This window comes from Sinohyriopsis cumingii, chromosome 3 (genome assembly GCF_028554795.1).
Source record: "Sinohyriopsis cumingii isolate HCF-2022 chromosome 3, ASM2855479v2, whole genome shotgun sequence".
NCBI classification, from domain to species: Eukaryota; Metazoa; Mollusca; class Bivalvia; order Unionida; family Unionidae; genus Sinohyriopsis; species Sinohyriopsis cumingii.
In genome coordinates this window covers 78,296,586-78,317,841 of record NC_142963.1, presented here as the reverse complement: position 1 = coordinate 78,317,841, position 21,256 = coordinate 78,296,586, and the positions used below count along the sequence as shown (strand labels likewise).

At 35.6% G+C, this 21,256-nt stretch overlaps 1 protein-coding gene across 5 annotated transcripts in view; it reads right to left on the bottom strand.

Moving 5' to 3' along the window:
• Positions 1-21,256, bottom strand: part of LOC149803158 (uncharacterized) — an 82,488-nt gene that overhangs the window by 44,285 nt on the left and 16,947 nt on the right. For all 5 annotated transcript variants that reach the window (XM_089952780.1, XM_089952781.1, XM_089952776.1 and 2 more), the window contains exon 2: positions 18,566-18,858. In XM_089952780.1, the coding sequence (XP_089808906.1) occupies positions 18,566-18,817 (252 nt within the window). In that variant the 5' untranslated portion in view covers positions 18,818-18,858. The remainder of the gene's footprint in view (positions 1-18,565; positions 18,859-21,256) is intronic.

The window sequence follows — 21,256 nt, the reverse complement described above, 5'->3', positions numbered from 1 at the left end:
TCCTTTAGAAAGAGCTATCATATTAAAAATCTCGGGTAAAATAAAAATGTAGAAAAGAAGCACAATGCTAAGGTATATAAAATTTTCATACAGGAGAGAAATGTAGGAAAAAGGATTTTGGATAATATCTTACAAGAGAACAGTGAATGGCACATTATATGCCTGCCCTCTGTTTAATTGTCCACTATGTAGGCATGGTTGATTTCAGCAATTACTGACCAAGTCTCAATGACTTGGACCTTTGATAAAGGTATGCCATTTTGAACTAAACTTAATGTGCAAAAAAAACATTATTTTCTTTTTAGGCTAACCAAGATTGTGACCTTTGGTTGTACGATCCCAGAATCTATAGGTTTCTCTATTACCATAATCACAAGCCATCCACAAAGTATGGTCAAGGAAGTTAGTCTAAAACAAATGATATTCTGCAAAACATTCTTTCTCTTTGTGCCACAGTGACCTTGACCACTGATTTTGTAAACCTTAAAATCAAATGGCCTCATCTATACCACAAGTTACTGTGACGATGACTCTACCTTTTTGACCCCCCTAGATTATTAGGCTTCTTTCTTTCATCAAAAAGAACTTGCCTGTTAAGTTTGGCAAATGTAGGGCTGTAGAACTAAAGCTATCATGCAGAAATGGAAAGGTTCAGTGACAGACAGGGTCATGGCCAAATAAAAAAGATGTATAAAAATTAAATGGGATACCAAAAATTTAATGATTTTACCTTCTTTGCATTTATCTTTGTTTTGTATTCCTTCTGGTGGTGCCAACTCACACTACACTACACAGCCAGAATTGTGCTGATGAGTCATTAATTTTCTATCTACATGCATGCATACATACATACTACAACTAGCTACAACACAACACCCACTGACAGCTGCAAATATACTACACTTATGTTTACTTTCTGCTGCAAAGTGAACAAACTTTTCAAAAGCTCTTTCACAATCTCAGATTTCTTGATAAGTCTATAAAAGACGTTTGTATTTGCTCAGCTTTTGTATTTATTATTATAGCCCTTTGTAGCCACTCCTTTTGCCCATATTTTATCTTATCAACACCAGTAAACACAGAGACAAGCCCTCTGTGAGATGTACATTGATTTGTAACTTCAACAGTACACACAATTCTGTCTCATGAAGTCCTTGTTGGTGTGAAACTAGAGATAGTGTTGGTTCAAATTAAAAAACATGTTTCACTTCATTAAATTGGAGGGGGGGAATTACAGTACCCAAAGAATATGGAGGTGTTTGCCCTTTAATTAAACTGGTAATTGATCAGTATGACAGGAACTGTTAGTCTTGTTTTAATAAAAGGCCCTAGCAAACAAGACCTAATCATTGAAAAGTATTATACCTCACTCTGGGGAACCTCTCAAATCTACAAGTGTGTCTCAAGAAAGCTCTTCCACAACCATGGCATGCGGCCTTAATGACCCATTTTAGAGGCTGAAAACAGGGGTTAGACAATCACAAAAGTGACAAGACAGAATAATGTGACCAGCAGGGGATCTGACAGGGATGGATGGATGGATGGGTCAGTTGAGAAGGACAAGTGCTAATAGGAAGAAGAAACAGTGTCCTTCTAAATACACAGATGGGTTTATTGCTCAAGGGCAAAATCTTTGGTCTCACTTTCTTGATGCCCCAAGATTTTGTTGCATGCAGAAAAAAAACTGAATTTTAAAAGCATACAAGAAAATCAAAAGCTATTGGATATCAAAGCTGTAAATGAACATCAAAAGACTGTTTTTTAAATGTGAAATCTGTTTTACAGGAGTGAAAATGTGATAAAATCTTTAAAGTTAGACATAAACTGACAAAAGTATCTTCACAAATAGAAGAGGCAGAAATATGACTAAGCTTCTTGTCATTCACTTTTATTTTAAAATTTAATCAATACAATTATTCTTTAACTGTCAGTTGCTTAACAGGATCATTTTTGTTTGCTTTCAGTTTCCTGAATAGGAAAGCAAGCAATATGATACAGATGATACATACTCGCTTTCAAATCCAGCCAAACTGCAAACCAAAAAGATCATCCAGATATCCCATAACATAATGTGAATGCAGATGAGAGTCTATGTTGTTTATTTTACTGATTACTCCTAATTGCACAGATCCAGATCTGCTGGTGCATTATGTGAACGCAGATCTGTGAATCTATGCAGTTTGCAATTGGTCTTTGTCTTATAAGCAAGTAAATACAATATTCATGTTTATTTCTACTTGGACAGCTCATGACAACATACATGACCATAGGGACCAACCATTAAATTTCCAAGAGGGAAGTTTTTCTGACATAGCTTACAAAATTTCAGCACACAAAGAAACAATTATATCCATTATATTTGCTAATAAGTAGGAAAATCCTAGCCACCCTCACCCAAAAACTAACATGTTAGTCCCTTACCAATGTGACTGGTTAGCATGGACAAATAAACTCTTTTCTGTAGCCTACCAGCTGCCTCAGATGCAGGAGGTTGTGGGTTTGAACCCCAGATGAGTCATACACAAGACTTATAAAAATTGTAGTACTAGCAGTTGCCTCACTTGGTGCTCTGCATTGAAAGGTTAGAGTTGGGACATCCTGACCTGGTGTCAGGATAATGTGACTGGGTGGGACATGATGATACATGTCTGCAGCATGATGTGCCAGTGCTAGACATCACTATAAACTGTCACAATGCAGACATTGCAGCAATGTGACTGAAACACTGTTCAAGCTACATCAAAAATCCAAATCACACACACAAACTCCTTTCCTGCTGAGCTACATGTCTACAACAATGCCTTATTATTCATGCATATTTTTTATCTGTAGCCAATAATTATGAACAAAATGTACGAGAGGGCTCTCTTAGCAAATTTCTTTCTCGCTGTCATGGCAAAAACATTTACTTTTGTTGTTTCTTTATACAAAAATGCTATCACTCAAACTGTCTTATTTTAATGAAGCAAAAATAAAACATATGACACAATATATAAAAAAAAACAAGAAAAGCTACAAAAAGGAGGGATAGATGAAAACACTGTATTGGTTTCATTATGTTTAAAAACTGGTTAAGAAGCTTAAACTAGGCCAATCAATCCGATTATTTTCCTTGCTGTTACAATTTTGCAACTGTAAGACTTTTGGAAGATAAATTAATTTGTGATTACTAAGTCAAAAATGTTAAACTGTCATCCATCATACATACAGCCTAATGTCCTTCTCTTTATACTTACCCCCACCCTATCAGAGTACCTCAGTGAAAAACATAAAACTGTTTATATTCTGAAGATCTTACAGTAATTTGCCTGTTCATATCATTTGACCTTGGCAGTTAATGCAGAGTGCCTTGACTGAAAGTCATGAAACAGGAAATAAGGTAAAGCCTGTTGCCTATTTATTGGTTCTCATTATGCCTGAGCATGTCTACTGCAGGTAATTTGGTCTGCATGGGCTGGTAAACTTATTTAAATTCTGCATTATATTAATGCTAAGCCAACAAAAACTGGCCCAAGTTCATTACTTCAATCCAATGCCATATAAAAACCATGTCCATGACTGGGCCTCAAACAAAATTCAGTTATGTTCAGATTTATGGGGATTTGATTGCTGGTCAATTAGGTGTTGTGATTGGTTATTAATTGCCAACAAGTCTTCTGACTTGTGAGAGATAACACTGGTCAACAGTGAAATCATTACTGACTTGAAAAGGCCCTAATCTGTAGTATTTTGGTGTGCCGAACACGAATATAACCGTGAAAAATTTGTATTGGCTCTCGTTTTGAAGATATTCATATACCTCATTTTCTATGTTTCACTGTGTAAATTTCTCCAGTAGGACTGCAGCAACATCCGGAATAATGATGTAACATTGCATAATACCATCATGCTCACATCATCCACAGTTGATTGCATCATTTTCTGATGCAATGCAATACTAATGCCATGCGGCTGCTGAAGTAAGTTGACGTCAGCAGTGTACTATACATGTGTAGGCCTATTATACTAATGCCAGGCAGCTGCTGAAGCTGACGTAAGCAGTGTACTATATAAAGCCCAATCAGATAGGTTCAGCATTTAAAATATTTTAGACGTTGTGCGAGACAGTTCAAGCTACTGTTACGTAAAACTTATTATTTTATCCATTTACGTACAATAAAGAACAGTAATGCCTCGAAAGTGTGTTAATACCGCGGACAATTTTTGCTATATTTGTGGGGAAGTGACATTTGAAAACCAAAAGAAAAGTATCAATTCTCAAGTGAAGAAGGCATATCATCTTTACTTCGGATGCAAGGTTGGTGACCAAGACAAGCCTTGGGCTCCGCATATATGCTGTGCTACATGTACAACACAGCTTTCACAGTGGTTGAATTGCAAAAGGTCATCAATGCCGTTTGCAGTCCCAATGGTGTGGAGAGAGCCAAGCAACCACCTAAATGACTGTTACTTCTGCTTGGTTCCTCCTCTTTCCGGCGGAATAACGAAGCGAAAGAAGTCGAGAATAGTCTACCCAAACATTCCGTCTGCATTGAGACCAGTTCCACATGGTGAGGGACTTCCTATTCCAGAACCTCCAGCAGAATATTCTCTTGATTCATCTGACGAAGACAAAGGTGAGTCGACCTGTTCTTCTCCTGGTCCATCAGCATGCAGTGATCCAGATTTTCACTGTGGTGCATCATCAACCCCACACAGAATAACACAGGAAGAACTAAATGACCTGATTCGTGATTTGGACTTATCAAAGAACAAGGCAGAATTGCTAGGATCAAGACTCCAACAATGGAATCTTCTAGAAGAAGATGTCACAATTACTGCATATCGAAAGCGCCACCAGCAATTGGAGCCTTTCTTCAGAAAGGAAAGTAATCTGATATTCTGTTCCGATATTGAGGGCCTCATGAATGCTTTAAAAATCACTCATGACCCACAAGAATGGAGACTATTTGTGGACTCTTCGAAACTGAGTCTCAAGGCTGTGCTTTTGCACAATGGAAACATTCTTCCATCTATTCCAGTAGCGTATGCTGTCCACATGAAAGAGACATACGATAACTTAAGGCAGCTACTGAATTCCATTGAGTATAACAAGTACAGCTGGCACCTCTGTGGTGATTTGAAGGTAGTTGCCCTTTTAATGGGACTGCAGCAAGGATATACAAAATACATGTGTTTCTTATGCGAGTGGGATAGCCGAGCAAGGGAAATGCACTACATGAGGAAGGAATGGACTCACAGGTAGAATGTAGCCATTGGAGAGAAGAATATCCAACACCCAGCTCTGGTTGAGGCTCAGAAAATCTTGCTACCACTCCTTCACATCAAACTAGGTTTGATGAAGAACTTCGTGAAAGCCATTGACCGGACTTTGCCAGCATTCCGATACCTGCATGAAAAATTCCCTCGACTCAGCGAAGCAAAGATTAAAGAGGGAGTTTTTGTGGGTCCTCAGATTCGAGAGCTTTTCAAAGATGACCGGTTCAACAACTTGCTGGAAGGTGACGCGAAACAAGCATGGAATGCTTTTCGCCTAGTTTCTACAAACTTCCTCGGAAATGTTAGGGCAGAAAACTATAAGGAACTAGTAGAAGACATGTTGATGAAGTATAAGAAACTTGGCTGCAATATGTCTCTAAAGATTCACTTCCTTCATTCCCATTTGGATTTCTTTCCTAGCAACTGTGGTATTGTTAGTGATGAACACGGCGAACGTTTTCATCAGATATCGCAACAATGGAACAAAGATACCAGGGAAAATGGTCCACTACAATGCTGGCTGACTACTGCTGGACACTCCTCAGAGATGCTCCCGAACAGCTGTACAAGAGACAGGCGAAGAAATCTAAGATGTAGTCAATGACTTGATTTTTTATAGGTAGGCTATTACAGTTGACCTTTTACTATTGGAATGCATTTCGTTATGTAAACATTAATTTCTTGCAGATTACAAAAAAACTAGAGCCAATTTTGCAATTTGACTGTCATATTCGTGTTCAGCACATAAAAATTGATAAGAATTGACTAATTTTATTTCAGTAACATGACTTTTGTAAAAATTTGTTGTCCAGTGTAAGATACCATATATCTTGTGGTTTCTTTTCCTTGATGCTTTTGGGTTTAGTAGGTGTTTATTATTTTAATAGCAATAATATCAATACATTAAAACAGTAAATTATTTGTGACCAAAACCACAAAACACAAGTGTTGTCCAAATTTTAATTCAAAGATATGAAAAAGTTCAAAATATAAATTCTGAACAAGAAAAGCTCTAGACTGCTTAGTCTGAATGATCAATGTATCTAGATATCAATCTGTTGATAATTTTTTTCATTTTTGCATAAATTACATCATAAATCAACCAAATGGTATCTTAATTTTTTTTTTTTAAATACTGATACAAAATTTATTTTTTATTTTTAAAGATTAAAACTTGGAAGAAAGTCACATGCTGACATACAACCAATTCAGCCATTTATATGGCATCTTCTAAGGCATGATGGGGGCCCATGCTCCATGTCAGGAAGGACACCTGATGGCATTATAACATAAATCTTTGTTTTCAATAATTGATCTCACCTACAGGAAAGACAGACTATAAAAAGCATTTTATGTACAAGTCTGCATGTGTATACCGTGCAGTTACCAAGGTAACCCTCCACTGGACTCATGTAGAATGGACATCATTACACTAAAATGCATGACAAAAAAAAGGTTAATTAAAAAGGCTGGAGCTGCAGTTGCTCTGTGGTTAGCAATGTTGGACTTGCAAACAAAATGGTGCAGGTTCAACTTGTGCCATCTCAACACCACAGCTGTCAAGGTATTCAATACATACAAAGAGATGCTGGAGATCAGAAGTCCCAGAAATCATGGGAGAATTTTGTTTGCTGAGAGAGTTATATTTTGAGAGGAGATAATCTGCTTTGCTTGAATGGTGAGACTCAACTGAAGAAGTCTCTGAAACCCTCCGAATCTGAGACTATAATACTGCATTGCCAAAATTCATTAACTCCACTTTTAAGAGAATAAGATGTCCTTCAGGTCAATCAAATTTCCATTGTCACTATATTTTTTCACAAAAAAAACTGATATTTTTAATCGTAAAGAAAACAGAATCATTTTGACAAGATTACTAAACAGAACACTCACAACTCTGCAATTAATAAGATTACTTAAAAGGACATACATCGTTCAGGATCATGTTATAACTTCAATAAAAAATTTGTGTACTGTGTGAAATATTTGGGAACCCAAATTTCTTTTCCTTAATATGGTTTATATCATCTGAAATATGTTCCTGGGAAAAGAATATTGCTGTAACAAAAAACAACAACAACAACAAAAAATGATACAAATAAATCTTTCCAAGGTCTTTCTTTTAGATGTCATACCCAGGGGCACTATAATATTCTTAACCCAAGGAATATTTTACATATTGTTAATTCAAAGGAAGCATGCAGTAAAAAGGAAGTGAATATGGACAAGGAAGTTATGTGACACACTGTCATTCCGAAAAAAGCACTCATTAATCACTCATATCACAAATGACCTTGATTTCTACACACACTTAAATGGCAGATGTACAAAATTCTGAGTAATTTTGTCTCATTCAACAGGGCGATGATATTGTTCTGTTCGAGTAAAACAAATATCTTCCTTCTTGAATACATTGCTATACTTCTGTGTATGATTTTATTAAATATTTCAACTGCCTCTGAACTAATCTGACTACTCTATGTAATTAATCCTCATTATATTTCATGTCTTAATAATTGTTATTCGAATCTAAAAAGTTCTTCATGCAAAAATAATATCAATAATATCTAATATCAATGATGTCTCACTTTCATATATTTATCCTATCAATCCTAGAGAGTTATGGTGACTAACTTAATTTGTTCTATCAATCCTAGAAAGTCATGGTAACTTTAGCTTGTAATCAATTTTAACTGGTCTTGTCAATCCTAGAAGTCATGGACTGATTTATCCTATCAATCCCAGAAAGTTATGGTGACACTCAAGCTTTCAACTATTTTAATCTATCCTGTCAGTCCTAGAAAGTCATAGCGATTTTCTAACTTGTAATTGATTTTAATGTGTCCTGTCAGTCCTAGAAAGTCACGAAGACTCCCCATCTTGTAACTGATTTTAATGTGTTCTATCAATCCTAGAAAGCCATGGAGACTCCCAAAATTTTAACTAATTTCAATTTGTCCTATCAATCCTTGAAAGTCATGGAGACTTTCTATTTTGTAATTTATTTAAATTTCAGTTTATTTTACACAAAGACCTTTTTTGGGGCTGCTGGGATTATCTTTACAATATTTTTTTTCTTTTACTATATTTTTTCCCCAACTAATACTGTATAATGGATATAATTAGTTTCTTTTTTATACAAAGCAAACATTTTTTGAAAACTAGGTAGGGTGCTAATTTTATAATTAGAAAGATCGAAAGTCCCAGAGCATCAGTCCCTGATATCATCATTGGCTGTTTATCCAAGTCTATAATGTTACCATAACAACCAATTAGTTTCTAAACATAATACAAGCAAAAATCACTTTAAACCAAGCTGACTTGAAATCAGCTATACAAATCTATGCTAAATATTATAGATTTTTTTTTCTCTGCAAGAACTTTATTTACATTTTATATACCTTAATCTCTAAGCACATGTCATGCAAGGCTTACTTGCAAAGTATAATGCCACTTTTCATCTGTAATCAATACAAGATTTCACATCAGGTTTATAGAAAGAATAAATTAATTTTTAATATCACAAAATCAGTGAAATATATTTACACAATCATTTGCAAGGTCCTGCGCTGTGCTATTGAATTCACCAAGGCAAATTCAATGTCAAACAGCAAACCTTATCATCAAACAAACAACCGTAAAATGGAAGCTCAAACAGTGAAGTACTGATCTCATGAACCTTCTTTCTACAGAAGTAGTACCGGATATTAGGCATTTGAAAACTCTGGCTTACAACTGAAACTGGACAAGTCTGAACAAAACCCTTTTTACTGTAGAGGTTTATAAGTACTAGTTCTGTATTACCGGTAGATTTGTTTTGATTCAGTTTGATTCCTTCTTCAGTGGGGCCAAGTGGTTTTAGTGGGTTTCTCCACTTCATTAGAACAGACCACTTCATGCTTTAAGAAACTGCCATTCAAGACTTAATACCACCAAGTCTAAAACAACCAACAAGCTGCCAGTGTCAGCCATGACTGCCATGCAAAGACTGGTGATTCTAATCTAAGGGTTGCAAGAAAAAAAAACACATCATAGTTGAAACAATTTTCTGCTAAATGTTTTTCTTAAGTAACTTGGGTGCCAAAGTCTATTCTGAAACCTCAGGATTCCATTACTCTATTTTAGACTCATGGACTTGCATAAGGAATCTCTAGGTGCATGTAATGATTTCAGAGTTCTAAGGAATGATTTTTGCTTAGAAATGTTACAACTTTAGTAAACTTTATAAGCAGAAATCATTCACTCACACTCAACTGCTGGATAGAGTAATTGCTTAAATATGTAAATATCTTTAGTGACATCCTCAAACCTCTGGATTTCTCTTCAAAAGTACAATTTTAAAAACGTGGCAGGTATATTAAATGATGTTTGAAAACGTGGACACAAAGAAGAGGACTGGGAGACAAATTATGGCACTCTGTGAGTTTACTACAGTTGAAGGAGTCAAAAATAATCAGTTTTCAGTTCTAAGAGCTACCCCGCAGGTCTGTTTGTTGACATAGAAAACAAAACACGTAAGTTCAATAACACTTTTGTAATGCATGTGCAGGTTTTGTACCCAAAAGATTGATATCTACAACTGAAAACGGTTAAAACACCTTCAACAATAGAAGTGGGTTTTACACCTCCAACTTACTTGCAAACTATACATGTTGACAACTTAAGAACCAAATATAGGTAACACTTCTGATACCTGAAGAAAGCAAAAAACTAGTACAATGCTTATCTAGAACCTGGTCTTGAATGCTCTTCAACTATTTTATCAAACAACATGCTCGACTCAACCATAAAGTCTATAAACAGCACAGTAGAGAGATCCCAAACAATAGTCGCTCATGAATCCTGGTAGCTCAAATGGATAATTGTCACAATACTAGGATCTAAATGGTATGTACTGCATTCATGCTACCAAGTTTTTTTCTTGATGACTTAATAGTTCCCAAAAGGAACACAAAAAATTACAACCATGGCAGTTCCCTAATGGAGCAAAAATATTACAACCACAGCAAAATGGAGCAAAAAATAACTACAGCTATGACAATTCCCTAACAACACAAAAAATAACTACACTGATGGTAGATTGTCAACAAAACAATATTTACCATTATCAAAAAAAGACATGCTATTAAGTATATAAAGTGTTTTAATAAACACTGCTTTCGATTTACAGGTAGTCGTAGGTTTATTGGATGCATTTCACCTCACCTTTTGAACACAATATGGTTTTTTTCCATTTTCTCCAAGATAAACTCTAGAAAAGACACCAGAAGGCCAGAAGACCCCTAACAGTGGTTTTGTCCCATGCCATTTTGGTGCCCTTAAAGATCCAGCCTATAAAGCAAAATTCTTGCAACCTTTACTCAGTCCAATGAAAATACATACCAGTGTTGGCTGAAAAACTCAAACTAGTTTTTAAACGTAACAACTGCACTCCAATCTAAGTTAATGTAGCATTTGTAAAAGTTGCATCATAGAGTATTTCTACTGGGACTGACTTTTATCAGCTGTTATGGAAACAGATGTTATCAGCATAACAAATACTGATAATCAAGACAATGAAAATTTCATTAATGCTTCAAAAAAATATGAATATGAGCCAAGACTTGCATTAGTCATTAGTAATTTTCATTAAATTTTAGACGATGCCTTACTTTTGACTTCGGTATATTTTCAAGTTAAAATATCAGTAGATGGGGAAAATTGGTTTCAAGTGTCTACGAAAGAACTCATACTCTGCAAGAGTTTCTTTCTGTTCTCAACAAGTATACTTATATGTATTACTAAGTCAGGTGGCTTATTTTGCACATTGGCTTACTTTCTCGAGGCCAACTTCAATTCTAATTTCTCTTACACTTTTAACATAACCCCTCATTATTTCAGTGTGTGTTTTGAAATTTAATGCCAACATGTAAACACCAATAGTGCACTGTTCAAGCAATAGTTCTACACCTCTAACATCCCAGGTTTAACAAAGGGTCCTCTCTAAGCAACAGTTAGTGATTTCTAATTCATGATGTATTTTTTTCTTCTTTTTTTTCTTCTTCTCTTCCTTTAACCTGATTGTTTTCCTCCTTTGGGTACTAAAGTATTCTCACAGCTCTACAAGTCAGAAATATAATTTCAAGTTCAATTTTCTCCCTGATATCCTATAAAGCCCCTACTATCAATGTGTGTACTGACTGGTATCAGTAACAATGTAATGGGAGTAGTCCTCCAGCTCCTCTGTCACCTGTGATAAACACAAGACACTGACTCCTTTGCCCTGCTCTAAATCAACAGGTGCCCTCTGACCTTAGACCAACTAAATTGGATAGCTCAGATACAGTTACTTGACACAAAGTATCTTCCCTTGATAGGTGGCCATTGTTTTAGCCAGAAAAAATGATAAAGCAACAAACACGGTCAATTCACATGGGATCATTTACATGTTCTGTTAGTCATCTCTTTAATTGGTCCCATCAACCTCCTCCTTAAATTACAAGTATCAGCTACAAGAAAACCAGTACAGTCTGATTGACATACATTATATTTCTTACCATTGCCACCTCTGCACATGAAATGATGACAGATGTATTAATACATGAAAGGCCTGCTGCATATCCTGACTGATATATTGCTTTATATTGGTAAAAAATGCAAAACCCCATGATGATATATCTGACCATTAATTATAATGACAATAAGATTTACATCACAGCCATTGTGGCATCCATAATGGCTGTCTAAGCAGCACCATTTTCACTTTCAACCATCTAGAATAACAAGTCTTTTAATGAAGAAAAAAACATGTTCATCTCAGCATCCATTCAGAAGGTGTGGCAACGACATGATTTTCAAGCAACTAGAATGATAACAAGTCTTTTAGTGAAACAAAAACATACTGACCTCAGCACCCATTCAGAAGGTGTAGCAATGACATGATTTTCAACCTGGCCACCATGGCAGCCATACTGGATCTGAGTATGGTAGCAGTTTTATTAATGACCAAACAGATATGATAAGAGGTCATTTTGTGAAAGCCCAAGGGGGCGAAATGATACACCTATACCATGTATCATTATGAGTTCATGATACACAGCCCATGATACAATAAATTATCGATTCACATATGATTTGACGGTCTTTTCATCTTTAGAAGGTCCTTCAGTGGTAGATGGTGCCCTTTTATGTGATTTACTGGTTGTATTTCCAGTATGAAGATTACAGACATATACTTAGCATCTAATTATATGCAATTCTTGTCCACGACAAGATAACAAAAATGCTTTCAAACAGAATACCTGTTAGTTGTGAGTGATTTTTATTCAACATTCACGGAATTAAAGGCTGCTCCATTTGATCAGATGCAGGACTCACTTTTGCCACTGGACAGAGGATTTTGACTCCAAAAATATCTTAACTTTTTTTCATTTTTATTTATTTAGTTTATCTTAAGCCTAAAAGGAATATATAGCACATGATCCTGCAGGCCTAAACTGTTTTAGAAATGAAATGAAATTGCATTCCACTTTTAAATTGTTGGTATTTAATTCGGATTGGTGTTCTGCCTTTTCTATATTTGCTGAAAGGATGGTTGAATGCATGCTATTTTTTTCCATCCAGCATGTACATCGGACTCGTATTTAACTCCATTTTTGGGCTAAAAATCACCCGCTGCATCTCCATTAAAACTTTCTCAACTCAAATAATCTGATATGCCGTAACTTCAAAATTTATTATCAGCAAGTATTTGCCAAATGAAAATGCTGTCTGAAGAAGAACCACATTGGGAGTCAGCAGTTTGGATTTTCTAAGTAGTCTGTATTATAAACATGTATTTGTAAAACTTCACTGATGCAAAAGGTTTAAACCATGACATAATGCTTGTTCCCATGCACAATGTGGCAGTCAAATTTAGTTTAAAAACCATTCATGTCAAGAAGAGTCCAGATGGGTAAATAATTGCCTACCCCCAAAACGTCTCAACAAGCATTACATTTACTGGCACAACAAATGTGGTAAAAAGCACAAGGATTTTGGAATTCTTTTACAAATTATCAAGGAATTACTAAATTTGTAGTTTATGTGCAATGTCGATGCACAAGTGATTAAATACACAAGAAATATTCAAATTCAGTGATGTCATCAAATGCACCCACTAACTCATTAACCCATGGAGGTTTTTGTCGTTTTAGCCTTAAATGCAAGTAGGAAACACATTTTGGAGGCTATTTCTGAATACATCCTAATATGTCGACTTCCAAGAGATTTTCTATTAGCCTAATGCCTTGTTGTGTTAGAAACATCATTTTCCATTGGTTATTTTGCTTGCACATGAGCAGAAGTGTAAAAGTTGGAGTTCTTTTTTTTTTCTCGTATCAAGACCAATCTTTATTCCAAATTCACACCTTATCCTACTATTTGCAAAGGTTCACTTGTCTGTGTACAGTTCAGACTGGTCTGCCTTAGATCTGAGGCCAAAAAGTATAAAATCTGGACACAAAATCGGATTCCAACCACAGGCAAATTGTAGAGCTACATCTGTCTACCTTTCTATAATACCACCCACTTTAGTGCATCGTATGACCTTGACGTTACAGAGCTCAGCAGTAGGCTACTAACTCCTGCCACATAAATGCTAGCGCCTGGGGTTAATGAGATATGGGTGAACAGTTCACACAGACCACAACTCCAAATGCGCAAATTCATAAAAAAATTGCCACGGAAATGCGGCGTCAGGGGTTAATGAGATTAGAGTGAACAGTTCACACAGACCACAACTCCAAATGCGCAAATTCATAAAAAAAAATTGCCACGTAAATGCGGCGTCAGGGGCTAATGAGATATGGGTGAACAGTTCTCACAGACCACAACTCCAAATGCGCAAATTCATTTTAAAAAATTGCCACGTAAATGTGGCATCAGGGGTTAATGAGATATGGGTGAACAGTTCTCACACACAACTCCAAATGCGCAAATTCATAAAAAAAATTGCCACGTAAATGCGGCATCAGGGGTTAATGAGATATGGGCGAACAGTTCTCACACACCAGAACTCCAAATGCGCAAATTCATTAAAAAACACTGCCACGTAAATGCAGCGTCAGAGGTTAATGAGATATGGGTGAACAGTTCTCACACATCACAGCTCCAAATGTGCGAATTCATAATAATTTTGCGATTTGCTCAACCTGGCAGCATCTCTGTTTACTTACTTTCCAGAACAATTAATTATCAACTTTTGCACCAAGTTTCTCTGTAGCTTTGCCAATACTTCCCGATTGTCACTTAGCAAATAAGCTACCTCAAATGCTAATTGTGGTTAAGTTGTTTACCCTGGAGCACAACAAACAATAACCACCAAAATCAGAATTCAGTTTAACATATTTCAATGCATGACACATGAAGTGTAGCTTTCAAAATCTATCCAATGTAGACAAGATAAAAATCAACAAAGAAACTTCAGGTAAATATGCTTAATAAATGATGAGTAAAATACTAATTTACATGTGGAACACATGTTGAATGTCTCCTTTAAGCTTAAAAGCCTGGTATCATTTTGTATTGATTTTGCACTTCATGTATTGATATGTGTATTGGTACAGCAAAAGTATTAATGCATTGATACATATATCAATGAATCGTTTCATCCCCATGTTGATACGATATCTGCTCCGGTGGAGTAGTGATAAGATTTTCAAGATCACTACTGTGTTGGCTGGCTGAGCAGCACCACTGTCATATATGGCCAACCAGATCATGAGAAGAATGTACATGTAGGTGTACAGTTTCATGGCAATCCTCCAAGTAGTCCAGGAGGAGTACCTTTAACAAACATTTGCTAATGAATGGATGGATGACAGGTGATAACAGACAATCCAATATGTCTCCCAGTATATGACCAGTACAGCAGAAAATACCAAAGCAAGGCTGGAAAGCTGCATAACAGACCCAGGGTCTGTTCTGTGATGCATGAATACAGGATTCATGCTAATTTCTACTAAAAAATACATGCAGAAAATTCAACAGATACATGAAAATCACATATTTTCAAGCCCTGTAACTGTTAAAGTGAAATCCCCCCTTTTCCACAATACAATTTCATTTCTTGAAAAGATCATGTATTGCCTCAAGACAACAGGCAAAGTACAACCACCACTAGACTGACCCATGATGTGAACAATAAATGAAGACGAACAAATAAAATATATCCAGTTAATGTATTTTTTTAAATTGGTGTGAAAATGTGACTTTCTGTATTTCAAGATCCAAACTTTACATGCAGCATCTCAAGAGGGATGAGATAAACCATTCATATTACACTGACCCCTTGACCCAAGGGTGGTCACTTTCTGCAGCTTTCAAGAAAAGTGCTGATTTCTGACCAGGTATAATGACAAATCTAATCAATTGGTCACAAGGAAGGGACAAAGCATGAACTTCTTGACAGCCAGCCTGCAATTAAGCAATACCTTTTGTAACATAGCAGTTCAGTCCCTATACATTGACAATTGCCAGATCAAGCAAGTCAAAAAGCATGACAAGAGTTCAAGTTTACCTGATATAGCAGGCAGGTGCTGGAGGGGCTGGGGGGATAAAGGCTATATTGAAAAACTACACTGATTTGTCCAAACAAGTTGCTTACATTGAACAGAGGGCAAACAAGAAATAAATGTAACAGTATGACAGCTCTCCTATCAATTCAATGAGCCATAGCAAATACCTGCTCCCAAACCAATTAGCAGGATCTAAAATTACCCTTTGTGTCTTTTTAAAAAAATAAACTGTATGGACTTCAAATTGATGGCGCCAGTTCTGTAAACATACGCTGTGGACTAACCTGATTATAGTTATCAGTGGAAGACAATGGAACACCCATAAATGATTAATCATACATCTGTCAATGCCAGGAATCAAACCCAGGATAAATATGGCAAAAACAGGAAATGGCTAAACCAGTACACTAGACTCCTGTTATAATACAGACCATGCATTTGTGGTCTGATCAGTCATACCATTCCAGTTAAAATAACAGGAATTTTACCTGGCTCAATGGACCATACGAGAAATTAGTACTAAATGATCTACTAAGTATTTTGCTTGCAATGAAATGATAAGGACAAGAACCTATACTGTAAGGATATGGCTAGTTTGTTTACACATTCCTGATACAAAAAAAAAAACAAAAACAATAAGACTTCAGTCTTCCTTCAAGCATGATAACTGCCAATATTATTGTAACTTGTATCTGTGAATAATGACAAAACTTGACCATGGCAAAATCTTTTGGCTGATAAGTGATTAAGTTATCAAAAGAATGAAATATTTAATACAATGTGTATTTGTAAGGACAAAAGCCTGCAAGATTTCCCTTTTTAAGGGCATTAAAAGGACCACCCAGGAGTGGAAAAACTTCAAACTGAAATTGACAGCATAATAAACTGAAACAGACCACACAAAATATTAAGTTCTAATTTAATTTTTTGGGTTCCAGATTTTCAATGTGCGTGTCCTTCATTAGATCAGGTGAAGTGAAAGTACCTAATGTGAAGCACCTTTGATTGATATGCTTTCATCACATGATATTGTACTGCAATTCTATGAAATAAGAAGAAAATCATATGCTTGAATTTCAAAGATTCAGTGTCCTTCATTGGATCATGTTAAGAAAAGCTATTGGGCTGTCGGATGTCAATAAGTTTATGTGGCATACAATTACTGCAGTTTTATTGACAAGAAAACAAGGACTTTCTGTTGCATTTACCTTGATCCCAGTTTATGAAAAGACCTGATAACAGACAAAATGTTTTCATGTTTGTATTTCAATATTTCAATGTCTTTGCCTTTCTAAGTATTAGATGTCTTACCATAGGGCTTTCTTGTTCTTAAATGGGTTTTATGTTACTGCCAGAGTGGCCTTGTTAAATCTGTTCTGTCAAGATTCTCGTATACATAATGCCCCAAAACTTAAAAGTGTGTCATCTTTTTACAACCACAAGAAAAACCATGTACACCTTGATCAAATGGACATAAATTGAGCATGCAATGTCAGATCAGGGTAGTTCGTTTACTGTGGTTTTGCTCCCCCTTAAGCATGTTATTATGGAAGGATTCGCTTGATGGTCACAACACACCTGGTTTTTGTAAATCTGAACGTGACTTAGCATAATTATCAGGGTATTTACACAAGGTAAGGTCGTCCTTCAGTGCTACTACAAAATTTCTATGGTGGAATCATATTGATCTGAAACACAGGTAAAGTGTTGTTAGCAGGGACTGGTTTTGCAGCCAATCTCGGATACCTTTATCTTCAAAAGGTTACGTTTCTGAAAAACTAGCACCTACAATAGTGAGAATAGCCAAGTAATGCAAGTTTTGTCATGCTTCTCCTCCTGTCCCTGTCAAAGAAGAACAAAGTTTCAAAGTATTACAAAGAAAACATGCTTATAAAACAGCTAATCCTGTGTAGATTCTTCTTAAAATGGGACATAATAGCATGATTTGGCTGTAGTAACCTTCGAAGGTTATACAATGACCTGGAAAATCATCTGCCAGAAAACAGATCAAATAATCTTTCTCCCTCCCAAGGTAAACACCCCATCAATTATGTGTACACCTGAGATTTTGATGAAGCTGGAGATAATAAGCTGTTACTGTTAGCCGGGAGGATAGAGTTTAATATACAGTAGCAGAATCTCAAACTTTCACACGAGAAATTTTCAATCTGAACTGTGATCTGCAGTGTTTGAAAAACCTTTCTGCAGATCATTATAAAATTCAGTTGAAAAAAAACTTAAAAGACATGTACAAACATCCATCAGATATGTATAATAAAACAGATTAAAATGTAAATTAGCTATACATAAGTAGGGTCGACAGTATGCCTAAATCATCTACAAATATCTGTACTGTGTAACAATGACAAAAAAATTATATACATGTAATGTAATCCACATTAAATGTTTTTAAATCTTAATTATTGAAAATTACACATAGCATGTTTTTTCTTCTTCACCTCCTTAAGCTTCCTGCCTGCCCATACTGAACATTCATGTTATAATGCAAGGTTGGGGAGGGGGTAATTGGCTATTGTTTTCACTCTAGAATTTTTCTGCTCAAAGATTTATCAACACCATTGAAAAATGTTACAGACCAAAATATCCTTATTTCTTTGTATGTATTGTATGTTATAAGGAATGAAAAACAAAAAACAAAATCCTTTAACATTACCATACAGAACTACAACAGAAAAAGTAACATGAGTTTTTGAACATCTTTCCACTAGCAAGAAAAAATTCACTAAAATATTCAAAATATAATTGCTCACCTGAACAGCACTGTTGAGGAAACAGTTATTTTCCCCAGGTGCATTCTGAAGTCCTTTGGTTGTACTTGAAAATGATTGGCTGGCCTGTCTGTCCCAAGTGTCATACCAGTTAGCTGGTGGGTACTGAGGAGGATGCTGGGATTGGTTTGCATGCTGATAAAGATGCTGGGATGGCTGTGGCTGTTGATGGAGATTTTGACTTGGGCGTTGTAAACTCATGTTGTCCATTTTTTGTGGGGGGTGGAGATTCATGCAATATCAAATGGACATTCTATGATAATGCACAGCAGACACTGTAAAGAAAAGGTCCTTGTGTCAAAACAGTTTTCAAGTGATTAGAGATCAGCATAAAAAGTAGATTTTAAGTTGAGACTAAAATTAAATGGGATATAATGTTTCTGTTGCCTTGTATAAAATTAACTGTCCTAATCTGAATCTGCAAGGGACCAACCAATTGATGGGGGGGGGGGTAATTCATTTTCAAACCATTTTTTTTTTGTTTGCTGCAGGATAATTGTTAATCTTAAAAACTAATATACTGTAGTTCTTTATTCTACAAATCAAAGCAAGAATAGTTTTGAAGCTTAACTGGGACCACAAATTTACCTACCCCTCTGAATAATTAAATGGTTAGTCCTACTTAAGGCTTTAGGACACAATTTATGATAAGAAAAATTAACAAGCCATGACCTAATCAAAAGCAACTTTGATAACCAGTTTTAATATGCTTATATGGTAAATATAGTGGACCCTAGGAAGACAATGATGCAACATGTAAATAATCAAATACTTGGCATAAAAATATATATACTCTGGCATAATTAAGGAGACAGCATTTGTGGAACTATCCTTCTTTCCTTCCATATGCAGTCTTTAAATGGTATTGATATGTCTACATTATTAACATCAAAAGCTATTATTAAGTTGTTTTATTTATGCCATTTTGTTGTCAATTGCAAACCATTTCTGTAGGTAAGAAATTTCAATTTAAAACATACAACCTTAGAAATGTTAAATGGAGTCTGTTATTACTGATGGATTCACACTAACGTAATTTATAAATAAAAATTTGATGTACATTTTGATTTAATTATATATTTAAAACGTTTTAGGCCAACAGTCTACTTCTGTCACTAAATCAAAATAATCACAGTTGTGTTGCAAATACATTTAAATGTCATGACATCTGCTGTTCATTACTGTCTGAAGCAACTGTCCAACAGCAGATGTTAATGTGTCATCATCGCAACTGGCAGATTTTACACATATAGCTAATTACAAGGACGTAATCCAAATGAGTAAATTGCTGCCAAAAATCTCAGACTAATCCAGAAACTTGACTGCTTCCATCGAGTAACCTGTAATGTGCATTAAATGGTGTATACACATATCTCATAGAAGTAAAAATTATATGTGTACCAATTACTCATTATATAATTAAATCTTTAACACATAATACAATTACCTTAATGTTTTTTAAATTGGTAAATTCTGTATCCTAAATCATCTTGTTCAAACTTATTTAGAACTTGTTGTAGGTTTTGTTGCCTGACTGTATGAAATTAATTTCTTAGTCAATTTTCAGTAAAGCCACCAGGTACATTTCTTACCACAAGAACTCCTAATACAGAGATTACTTTGTCTGATACACCTTTAACTGTAGGAGCCAGCAGATTTACAAGTGTGGAGCAATGTTAATGGGTCTAATTGAAAAAAAACTAACTTAACCTGCTATTATGTAGTTTCACTTTGGTATTAAATTTCAGTTTGTAATGCTTTATACCTATTAAATGAACTGTAAGTATTATTTCTTCAACATGGTCTTTCAAGACTAAAATTGTGTTTCTTTGTTTATACAACACAAGCTATATGACCCATACTTGGCTATTCCTTATGGCAGGAGCTGTGTTAGTTCAGTGGTTAGTTTGCCAGGCAGAAATGGTAATGGTATAAATCTATAGATCAGCCAGAGTCAGAGCACACGTGTCTTTGTACATAGCACTATACTACAATAGGCTAGGCAATATATATAACCTGCATGTGTTGATGTGCTGTAAAACACCAAACCAAACCAAGACTGCTCCCCAATAGCAGACACATTTATCTGACCCATTCATTATGTACAAGGAGAAATGTATCCCCCAAAATTAGACCCTAGTTAAGTTCATTATGACTTATCCAGTAGGAGGTCTTTTTTTTTGGATATTGCATTGTGCTTCTGGATGTGTTTTTGAGATGCATTTCAATCTAGCAAATAAAATGCAGCAATGGTTGACATTTCTGTCATGTCAGCTGCTTGACAAGGCAATTGTTTTGGTCTCCATGTGCATGTCCATACATCCATTGATGAGGGTAGGACAAAGACCAACTCCTCCATCTGTCTACCCAGGATTAGGTGAATGGTTCATTTTAAAATAATGATCAATGTTAATTTTTTTTACTACTTTCAAACTAAATAAGCTGGTGCAATAGACAAAAATTGAGTCTCTTAAGGTTGATACAATGATAAGTACCTGTGTCATCCCTAGCAATTAGCTAATCTGGATTACTCCCCATAAGCTTACAATCTGCCTGTTGCAATGATGACACATTAACCAAACAAATCCCATAAAGCAACTATATCTCTACCATACATGTATTTTAAGTATGTAAAATGAGATGGCTTGGTACTCATTTTACGCAATCAACAAA